Below are 12068 nucleotides of genomic sequence, written 5' to 3'. Positions count from 1 at the left end.
TTTCTGAATGAATGAAGGTTTTTTCAGGCCCTCTGCTTGTAAGGGTGTGAGTGAAGGTTAGCAGTGCAAACAAATCCTACTACATGAGTATTAATGATCAGGTTCAAAAGTCTTGTAATGGGCCCAGGCTCTGTTGGAGAGGACATGATTGCAATTGTTTTTAATGAATGCTGTAAACAAAAAAAAAATCATAGAATTGTCACACTGTGGAAGCAGGCTATTCAGTCAATCAAGTCCACACGGACTCTCAACCATCTTCCTACCCTATCCCTATAAAGCGGCATTTCCCATGGCTAACACACCTATCCTGCACACCAGAGGACAGTCCACCTAACCTGCACATCCTTGGACTGTGGGAGGAAACCAGAGCACCATGAGGAAACCCATACAGACATGAAGAATGTGCAAACTCCACACAGAGTTGCCTGAGGCTGGAATCAAATCTAGGTCTCTGGCACCATGAGGCACCGGTGCTAACCACTAAGCCCTGCAAAGCAATTCTAGTAATATGAAGGTAATGCTCAGGCATTTGATCTTTAGACTGTGAGATATATTCTTTATGGAAATAAAGGAGAAATGATGAAAGAAAGTAATTCATTTATCTGGTCTAGTGAAATATTGTTTTGCACAAAGTTGACAAGCTAAACTGAAACTCTATAGCCTTGTGCTGTCACTGGCTGAGTAACCATTGCTGAGTGAAGGTGTGGACTGATAATGATAGGGAATAGAAAGTTCAAGGTATATAGGAAAGGTAAAGAGAATCATAAATTTTGTAAAGAATAAGTCAAAACAAAGAATCTGAAAGAGACTGCTATACACTGCATGAAAAATGATATCATGTATACAACAGATGTGGCTAGGCCCAGGAAATGAACATGCCTGGATCCAAAGTTGAGGGAGGGAGGAGGAATGACAATGCTAGTCTGAAATTCTATTCAGTAGATAGATTAGACGCTGTTCCAGTTAAGAAATCAAAAGGATGACTTATCCTGGAAGGAAACAGTGGACTGTTGAATAGTGATTGAATGTGTATAGGAGGATTAGTGATGGGTTAATGAACTCCACAAAGCTCTCACTATACTTTTTGGAAAAATCTGATAAGCTTATCAATGTTAAAAGAAAAACTGTGATGCCATTGTCAGGCTGTCCTAAAAATCAACTGTTTCAATTTGTTGTGAAGGAAACCTCTAAATTGAAGCAGAAGTCAAAATAAGTTTGAGCCAATGTGGTGAACTTAAATATCCTATGCAAGAGACCAGAAATAGACAACAAATAGAATGATTTCTAAAATGTAAATGTACAGTAAGTAATATTAGTTTGAGACATAGACCATGAACACTTCTTCAGAAGTTGGGTGAATGGGACTGGTAGAAATGAAAGAGGAAAAGGAGGACTGTTCTGGTGATTGGGGTAGGGTGTAAAAGACAGTTCATGGCCCTCGAAATACTGCAACAGGGAGGAAGTACTTGAATAAATAGCAAAAGTCAGGAGAGTATCACAGTGACCACAATGATTAATTTCCATGTAAAATATTAGGGAATAATCAAAATATTGGAATATAGGATATTGATTGGGAAAAGCTATTTTCAAAGAAACTAAACTGGTATGGATAAAGACTGGCAGATAAAAACAGGTGAATACCAACTGGCAACTTCCAGGCAACAAATGTTGTGTTATTGTCTAGATGTTCCCAAAAGGTGAGAAGGCACAAGACTATCCATAGGTGCTGAATTTCATCCTGTATATGGTAGGATAACCAACACCAGATATGTGCACTAAATGCAACTATGGCTGTATAAATGTGCCCCTTGGATGTATCTTTGGCTACCTGAAATTAAGATTAGGCACATTAAATAATTTGATAAAGATTCTGGCACTTGTTAGCCCTATTTTAGAAATTATTACTGGGAAGTATTTGATTTTGAATAGGTTTTCCCCATCCAGAAAAGAACACTTAAATGCAAGATGCTGAAGCAATGAACTTTAAAAGCAACTTCACTTCCAGTAGAATCAAAGTTGTACAACATGGAAACAGACCCTTCAGTCCAACTCATCCATGTTGACCAGGTATCCTAAATGAATCTAATCCCATTTCCCAACATTTGGCCCATATTTCTCTAAATCCTTCCTATTCATACACCTATCCAGATACCTTTTAAATGGTATAATTATACCAGCCTCCTCCACTTCCTCTTGCAGCTCATTCCATACACGCACCATCCTGTGTGGGGAAAAAGTTGCCCACTTAGGTTTAAGGTGAGGGGCAAAATTTAAAACAGACCTGTGTGCTCTAGCTTTGGACTCCCCCACCCTAGGGAAAAGACCTTGACTATTCACTCTACTTCTACCTACAAACTAAAAATTATTTCAAAGTAATATTTATAGCTTGGTTCAATTTCTTTGAAGGTGACTTGAGGTAATCATAGTACTATAAAGCATTTGAGATTCAGAGCCTGTTGCTTCTCAACAACATTTGAGAATTCCAGACTTAATTCCAAATGTTCTAAGGTTAATTTCATATTAGACTCTTGTAAATATGATTTTTGGAATGGCAGCACTGACTAGTGGGCCATATTTAAACAACTTATGAAAGGATAAACATTGACTAACCTCATGAAATTTCGAGTAAGTGATTAGCTGCAAAGCTCTTCCTGTACCACTGTCATTGGAATCTACTCTGAATATTTCAATTTAAATGGCTGAGACAGTAAAGTGAAAGCATTTATTACTTTTTAAACAAAAATACAATCAATTTGAATTAGTCCTTTAAAGTATATTTTTTACATTAAAGCATTATGGTGAACTTAAAGTTAATCACAGTTGCAAACATAATAATGTAAAAGATTAAGATTAACATTGTGTGAAGTGGACCAGAAGCCACTATATATTTTTGAATCAAATAAAGGATTGTGCAACAGATTTGATTTGACTTTTCCATTTTTCAAAGGAAATTACTTATGCCAAGGTGACTCTCTGTCCAGCCTTAATGACTCCACTCTGCTTCTTAGTGCCTCGAGATTTTTGAAAACCATCATACCTTAAAGACAAAGGCAAAGCTATTAATGTTCATGTATTGGAGGATGCCAGATTTTTAAGACAAACACCTCTGCCCAGACAGAACTTTATGCATAAAGTAAAATTCTCAAATTAGTTCTTAAAAGATAATGTAGACATTTTCATTATTTTAAACCATAATTCATCAATAATACTGGAGAGGTTCTCAATCTTACATCATATCAACAGAATAAAAGGGCTGAATGTTTCTAATTTCTTGAGAAAGGATTAATAAATTTCATTTTGAACCATCCAAAATGGTGGTCAGTGGAATACAAATTTGAGATAGCCATAAGGCTGAGGGGAAAAAAAAAAACATCTTACCTTTCACATTTTTTTTAATATAAAGTATTTGAAATTGGATTTTGGAAATTTATGGCCTTTTATAGCTCATGCAGCTGTTGAGTGACTTGAATTTGTTTTAATATGTCAAGAGAAATAATCCAGAAGTTAAAGCTGAATTCAAATGCATTTCAATCTAAACTTGAAAATACCATAAACCAAATCCACAACAAATTTATATTTCTTAAAAATCTTGACAATATTTGATACATTTTAGAAATGTTAGCTAACTGAGTTTGTTTCATTTTGCATGCTTACTGGAGTACTTGCTTTATTTAATTAGCAATGTACTCAGGCAGTGATGACTAAACGTTAATCAAATAGTTTACTGCTGATTGGTAAATAATTCCTCTCTTTGAATTTGCAATTTGAGGGAAAGCACATTTGCTATTCACCCAACCTTCAGAGACAACTTTTTGTATAATTTTCCAAGATTATACACAAGTTAATAAGTTGAATAGAGCAAGTAATTGCTTAAGAATAAACAAAGTAAATAAGAGTGTTGAGTCATAGGAAATGAGACTTAATGGAAAAGATAACATAAGCTATTTGATGTAACGCTTCATGTGGCTGATTTGGCCTTGCCTTTAGTCTCAACTCCATTTTCTTAACTGTTCTCCACAATCTTTTACACCCTTAACTCAAACATCTGTATGAGCGCAGAAGCTAACAAAAACATTGGAGGGAGATTTAAGGAACAACTAAATACACTGACTAAAGTCCACTATTTAAGTTTGCCCTCTCTACCCTGGCAATTTACTACTCTACTTCCAAACTTCCTTGCACATGTTGTCACTTCCTAAATAAATAGAGATGAATTTTTCCCAGAATGTTGCATCTGAATCCTTCCAAACACGTTTTCATGTTTACCGAAAGCCCTGAAATAATTTGTCAGCTTCTGTCATAATTGGTAACACTATTCCTCCTCATTCAGCTGGGTTGAATTGCACTCATTCAGTTCCACTCTTAGTTATCCACTATTAACCTCAGTCATCTGCAATGGCTCATCTTCCCACTTCCACAACTTATCTAAATGCTGCCACCCATGCTTACCACAAACTACACATGTTTCTGACTATATGCTGGTGAAATTCAGCTCTCCATTAACCCTTCAAGTTTATTTAAATTTGTTAATAGAAATGTAGGTGTGGCTGGCTGAGCCAGCATTTACTGCCCAACAGAAATGACAGTATGCTGCCACCTTGAACAACTGCAGTCCGAGGGGTGTTTCTAACAATGCTGTTTGGAAAGCAGTTTTAGGTTTTCTATGTTATTTAAGATGGCCCAAATCTGTTCACAATCCAATAGTGCTTTATCTTTAAAATTTTGCAGGATTTTGGATATTCACAGATTTAAAAAATTATGGAGTTATAAATGCAATTTCCCCATATTGAAAACAATATTACACAAACTTCATTGGAATGATGTATCTAAATATTTGCATAAAATTCACCTTTAATTTAGCAAGAATTTCTACTCACAGTTCTACAAAGTTGCACCATTCTTGCTGACTGATAGAAGGTCTTGTATTTGTCAATGCTGTTAGTAGGTGGGACTGACAAATAAATTGTGAAGAGCTTACGGGTCCTGACTGATTGTGGGAAGGACCCTCCTGGAATGAAAAAAAATCACAGAACAAAACTGAGAATTGCTTGGCTTTTTTTTTTAAAAAAACTTGGCTCTATCATTGTTCTTTGCAGTGTTAGAAAAACAAATGGTAAGGTACCATAAACAATTATATAAATCTGCAGAATAAAAATAGTCCAGTTGATCTGTAGGTAATTTCATTACAAAATAATCCTTTATTGATGATTTTTCAAAAGCTACCTTATGTTGAAATAGATATTAAAAATAAGTACTGTAATCGGGAGACAGCCAGATTGCTAAAGATTGACAGCTATATAGTCACAGCAACCCTGGTATTTCTTCAATTGGTTCATTGAAAGAAATTATTTCAATTTCTATGATGATCTATTTCAAGCCTGTATCCATCAAATTCACAGAAGTCAACCTTTCAGCATATTCGTTCACAATAAACTAATCTTCTAAACATGTAATTCACATCTGTAAAGGGGCTGCTGTTGATGGCACTCTAGCACAGCTCTAACTTTGGTGATTGCAATCTCAAAAATTAAAAGGCAACATTGTTAAAATGCAACAACATCATGACAATATCCAGGCTTTGGCTGACAAGTGGCAAGTAACATTTGCTCCACATAAATGTCAGACAATGAACATCACCAATAAGAGACAGACAATCTTACCATCCCTTGACATTCAGTGATATTACTAGCTCTGAATTCCCCCATATTGAGTTACCATTGATCATAAACAGTGGCTACAAGCAGGTCAGAAGCTAGTAATATCATGGTGTATAACTCACATCCTGACTCCCCATGTGTCTGAATGATTGCAACTACAACACAAGATTGATACTATCCAGAACAAAGTAACCTGCTTGATGGGTACTGCATAATAAGCATTCACTCTCCACCATTGATGCTCAGTAACAGCAGTGTCTACTATCTACAAAATGCACTGCACAAATTCACCAAAGATCCTTAGACAATACCTTACAAAGCCGCAGCATCTTTCTAGAAGGCAGCCAGTCACTTAGCACTCTCACTAGGAAATACATCGCCATTCCTTAACTGGTACAGGGTCAAAATCCTAGAATTCCCTGCGCAAGGACATTGTGGGTCAACCTAAAGGCATGGAGACCGCAGTAATTCAAAGTGGCAGCTTACAAGAGCAACTAGGAATTGGGAACGTCGCAGTACTGTGATTCAGTGGTTAGCATTGCTGCCTCACAGCACCAGGGACCAGAGTTTGATTCCACTGTTTGCACATTCTCCCAGTGTCTAAGAGTGTTTCCTCTGGGTGCTCCGGTTTTGTCCCACAGTCCAAAGATGTGCAAGTTAGGTGGGTTACAGGAACTGGATGGAATGCTCTTCAGAGGATTGGTGTGGACTCAATGGGCCAAATGGCATACGACCATACATTGTAGGCCTTTATGTAACAAAATACTGGCGATGTCCATAGCCCATAAGTGAATTAACATTTTACAATATTACAAAAATCAATGTTGATACCAGTTATGGTGCTTAACATTTATTATATTCATAATTCCAAATTTCACCAACAACACTTTCATGGATATGTCCTATTCTGCCAAAAGATGAGACTTAGCAGAGATGACAGAGTTTTCCTTGGAGTCCTCAACATTTACCCCAGGCCCCATGAAGTCTCATGGCCACAGGTTAAACATGGGAAAGGAAATCTCCTTTTGGTTACCACGTACTGTCCTCCTTCTGCGGATAAATCTGTTCCACATTAAACAATACTTGGTGAAAGCATGGAGGATGGCAAGGGTGCAAAATGTACTCTGGATGAAGAATTTCAATGTCCTCCATCAAGTGGCTCAGCAGCACTACTGATCGAGCTGGTTAGGTCCTAAAGGACATAGCTGCTGATCTGAATCTGTGGCAGGTGGTGAGTGAACCAAGAGGAAAAAACATAATTTACCTCATCCTTACCATTCTGTCAGCTTCAGATGCATCTGTCTGCAACAGTAACAGTGGGAGTGACCATTGCACAGTCGTTGTGGAGTCAAAGACTTCACTTTCTCGTTGTGTTGTGTGCCATATGGGACAGACTTTGAACAGATCCAACTCCTCATGACTGGGCATTCATAAGGTATTGTGGGCCAACAACAGAATCGGACTCCAGCACAATCTGCAACCTCATGGCTCAATATATTCCCCACTCAACCATTACAATCATGCAAAGGGAATCAATCTGGTTCAATAGTGTGTACAGGAGGACATGTTAGAAGCAGCACCAGGAGAAAGTGAGGTCTGCAGATGCTGGAGATCAAAGTTGAAACTTTATTGCTGGAACAGCACAGCAGGTCAGGCAGCATCCAGGGAACAGGAGATTCGACGTTTCGGGCACAGGCCTGAAGAAGGGCCTGTGCCCGAAACGTCGAATCTCCTGTTCCCTGGATGCTGCCTGACCTGCTGTGCTGTTCCAGCAATAAAGTTTCAACTTAGAAGCAGCACCAGGCAAACCTAAAAATGAGGTCTCAACCTGGTGAAAGCATGCCAAACAGTGTAAGCAGCAAGCGATACAGCTAAAATGATCCCACAACCAAAAGACCAGATCTAAGCTCTGCAGCCCTGCCCTATCCAGTTGTGAATGGTGATGAACAACTAATTCACTGGAGGAGGCAGTTCCACAAACATACTCATCCTCAATGATGGAAATTTCCAATAAAACAGTGCAAACGATAAGACTTATGCATTCGTAGTCATGATTTGGAGATGCCGGTGTTGGACTGGGGTGTACAAAGTTAAAAATCACACAACACCAGGTTATAGTCCAACAGGTTTAATTGGAAGCAGCTTCCAATTAAACCTGTTGGACTATAACCTGGTGTTGTGTGATTTTTAACTAAGCATTCGTAGTAATCTTCAGGCAGAAGTACCAACTGATTGATCTATTGCAGCCTCCTCCAGTAGTCCTTTCAACCCATTTGATTCACTCCATGCGATATCAAGAAACATGCGGAGGCACGGAATACTGCAAAGGCTGTGGGACTTGACATTATAGGAATAGTGCTGAAGACTTGTGCTCTAGAATCTGCCACTCCCCTAACCAAGCTTTTATTGTACTGTTACAACATTACAAATCCAATCTTGCCAATTACCACCCCATCAATCTACTCTCAACCATCAGTAAAATGATGGATGATGGAAGGTGTAATCAGTAGTGCTATCAAATAGCACCTACTCAGCAATAACCTGCTCACTGGTGCCTGGTTTGGGTTCCACCAGGGCCACTCAACTCCTGACCCCATTTCAGCCTTGGTTCAAATATGAACAAAAGAGCTGAATCCAGAGCTGAGGAGTGAGTGACAGCTCTTGACATCGAAGCTGCATTTGACAACAGTGTGGAATCAAGAAGCCATAGCAAAGCTGGAATCTGGGTATCGGGGCAAACTCTCCATTAATTGGGATCATACCTGGGAGATAGAAAGATAGCCGTTGAACATTAGTGATTTCAGCTGCTTCACTGACTACCTTCCCTCCGTCATAACGTGTGAAGTGGGTCGTTTGCTGATTGCACAAATGTTCAGCTCCATTCGCAATTGCTCAGATACAGAAGCAGTCCATGTTCAAATGCAATAAGCTCGGAACAAAATCAAGGCTTGGGGTGATAAGCGGCAAATGCCAGGTTATGACCATCATCAGGAAGAGACAATCTAACCATTACCCTTGACATTCAATTGTTTCACCATCTCTGAATCCCCCATTATGAATATCCTTGTGGTTAGCCTTGACCAGAAACTCAAACAGACCCATCACATAAACACTGATTACAGAAGCAGGTCAGAGTCCAGGAATACTGCCGCATGTAACTAAAGCACGTAACTAAAACTAAAGCATGTAATCTACAAGGCACAAGTCAGGAGTACGATAGAAGGTTACTTATGTCAGGATGGGTGTGGTGATAACATTCAACAGATTTGACACCATCCAGGACAAAACAGATTGCTTGATTGGTACCACATCCACAAAACACCCAGTCCCTGCACAACTGACACTATGTGCTATATACAAGAAATTCACCAAAGATCCTCATACAGCAACTTCCAAATCCTGAAAACTTACATTTGGAAGGACAAGGGCAGCCAATACATGGGAACACTACCACCTGTAAGTTCCTAGCCAAACCACTCATCTAGAGTTGCAAGTATATTGCTGTTCCTTCATTGGGTCATAATCCTGGAATACCATCCTGAATGGCATTGTAGGTAAATCTACAGTACATAGTCTGCAGCAGTTCAAGAAGGCAGCTTACCGTCACCTTCCCAAGGGCATCTAGGGACAGGCAATAAATGCTAGCGAGCCAGCAATGCTCACATCCTACACATGTATTAAAAAAGTCATCTTAATTTAAAAATAACCCTGCCTTTTTCTGCAATAGTATTTAGTGTTCAGGAATGATTCACATGACCAAGTTATTCTATATTGATTAATTTTTAAAACATTCGTGCTTTTGAACAAAATCTATAGACCGGAATGGTAAGCTCATGCAATTCTTAAGTATTTAGTGTACAAAAAACTCTCAAATGTGCTTGAAATTATTTCTGTGATATACATTAACATAGATAACTCGTGATGTGATTCCACTTAGGATCGCAAGGTTGCTGAACCAAATGTCTAAATAAACTATAACAATGTGGGCTAGCACTGCTGCCTCACAGCGTCGGAGACCTGGGTTCAATTCCCGCCTCAGGCGACTGACTGTGTGGAGTTTGCACGTTCTCCCCGTGTCTGCGTGGGTTTCCTCCGGGTGCTCCGGTTTCCTCCCACAGTCTAAAGATGTGCAGGTCAGGTGAATTGGACATGCTAAATTGCCCGTAGTGTTAAGTAAGGGGTAAATGTATGGGTATGGGTGGGTTGCGCTTCGGCGGGTCGGTGTGGACTTGTTGGGCCGAAGGGCCTGTTTCCACACTGTAATGTAATCTAATCTAATCTAATCTAATGTAAACATTTTAAGCCTTTAACAGTATCAGTGGTCAAACCGAGGTGGGTGATCCACAAATCAAATTAAACAACAGAGAACCAATAGAGAGGGGAGTTTCAAATGTCTTCAATCTGACTAGCTAGAAATTCATGAAGCAATTTAATCTGAATGACACCCAGCCAACTGACCTTTTTCAATTGCCAAAGGTCAGAACAAGGATTCAAAACAATGATTTTCTGAATGATAGGCTGATGTGTGCAGTGGAAATGTATGGAGCTGTGTCCATATGTTCTCTCATTTTCAGTTTTCTAGTTTAAGTTGTGTTCAAAGAAAATCATTTAAAAGACATTTGGATAAGTACATCAATAGGAAAGGTTTGGAGGGATATGGGCCAAAACACAGGCAAGTGGGACTAGTTTGGTTTGGGAACATGGTTAACATGGACCAGTTATAGAGTCATAGAGATGTACAGCATGGAAACAGACCTTTCGGTCCAACCCGTCCACACCGACCAGATATCCCAACCTAAACCAGTCCCACCTGCTAGCACCTGGCCCATATCCCTCCAAACCCTTCTTATTCATATGCCCATCGGATGCCTTTTAAATGTTGCAATTGTACTAGCCTGCACCACTTCCTCTGGCAGCTCATTCCATACACACACCACCCTCTGTGTGGAAAAAATTGTCCCTTACGTCTCTTTTATATCTTTCCCCTCTCCCCCTCTAGTTCAGGACTTGCCCTACCCCAGGGAAAAAGACTTTGCCTATTTATCCTATCCATGCCCCTCATGATTTTATAAACCTCTATAACGTCACCCCTTAGCCGCTGACGCTCCAGGGAAAACAGCCCCAGCCTATTCACCCTCTCCCTATAGCTCAAATCCTCCTACCCTGGTAACATCCTTGTAAATCTTTTCCTAACCCTTTCAAGGTTCACAACATTTTTCCGATAGGAAGGAGACCAGAATTGCTTGCAATATTCCAACAGTAGCCTAACCAATGTCCTATACAGCTGCAACATGTCCTCCCAACACCTGTTCTCCGTATTCTGACCAATAAAGGAAAGCATACCAAATGCCTTCTTCACTATCCTATCTAACTGCGACTCCACTTCCAAGGAGCTATGAACCTGCACTCCAAAGTCTCTTTGTTCAGCAACACACTCTATGACCTCACCATTAAATGTATAAGTCCTGCTAAGATTTGCTTTCCCAAAATGCAGCATCTCTTATTTATCTGAATTAAACTCCATCTGGCACTTCTCAGCCCATTGGCCCATCTGATCAAGATCCCGTTGTAATCTGTGGTAACCTTCTTTGCTGTCCACTCCCCCTCCAATTTTGGTGTCATCTGTAAACTTACTAACTATACCTCTTACGCTCACATCAAAATAGTTTACATAAATGACGAAAAATACTGGACCTAGTACTGATCTTTGTGGCATTCAAATGGTCACAAGTCTCCAGTCTGAGAAACAACCCTCTACCACCACCCTCTGTCTTCTACCTTTGAGCCAGTTCTGTATCCAAATGGCTAGTTCTCCCAGTATTCCATAAGATCTAACCTTGCTAACCGGTCTCCCATGAGGAACCTTGTCGAAAGCCTTACTGAAGTCCATATAGATCACATCTACTGCTCTGCCCTCCTCAATCCTCTTTGTTACTTCTTCACAAAACTCAATCAAGTTTGAGTGACATGATTTCCCACACACAAAGCCATGTTGACTATCCCTAATAAATCCTTGCCTTTCCCAAAACATATTCATCCTGTCCCTCAGGATTCCCTCCAACAACTTGCCCACCACCGACATCAGCTCACTGGTCTATAGTTCCCTGGCTTGTCCTTACCACCTTTCTTAAACAGTGGCACCATGTTAGCCAACCTCCAGTTTTCCGCCACCTTACTGGTGACTACCGATGATACAAATATCTCAGCAATACGCCCAGTCATCACTTCCCTAGCTTCCTACAGAGTTCTAGGGTACAACCGATCAGGTCCTAGGGATTTATCTACTTTTCTGCGTTGCAAGACATCCAACACTTCCTCCTCTACTGTATGGATATCTTTCAAGATGTCACCGTCTATTTCCCTACATTCCATACCTTCCACGTCGTTTTCCAGAGTAAACACGGATGCAAA

General features: G+C 39.8%; 1 protein-coding gene across 2 annotated transcripts in view; it reads right to left on the bottom strand.

Annotated features, from left to right (window-relative positions):
* Positions 1 to 2608: 2608 nt before the first annotated feature.
* The window catches only part of pex1 (peroxisomal biogenesis factor 1), a 108873-nt gene continuing 99413 nt past the window's right edge, over positions 2609 to 12068 (bottom strand). For both annotated transcript variants that reach the window (XM_043689702.1, XM_043689703.1), the window contains 2 exons: positions 4878 to 5008; positions 2609 to 3037 (listed from right to left, as the gene is read on the bottom strand). In XM_043689702.1, the coding sequence (XP_043545637.1) occupies positions 2956 to 3037; positions 4878 to 5008 (213 nt within the window). In that variant the 3' untranslated portion in view covers positions 2609 to 2955. The remainder of the gene's footprint in view (positions 3038 to 4877; positions 5009 to 12068) is intronic.

Source organism: Chiloscyllium plagiosum, chromosome 5 (genome assembly GCF_004010195.1).
Source record: "Chiloscyllium plagiosum isolate BGI_BamShark_2017 chromosome 5, ASM401019v2, whole genome shotgun sequence".
In the NCBI taxonomy this organism is placed as follows: Eukaryota; Metazoa; Chordata; class Chondrichthyes; order Orectolobiformes; family Hemiscylliidae; genus Chiloscyllium; species Chiloscyllium plagiosum.
Note: the sequence above shows the minus strand (reverse complement) of the source record. Positions and strands in the feature narration are given on the sequence as shown.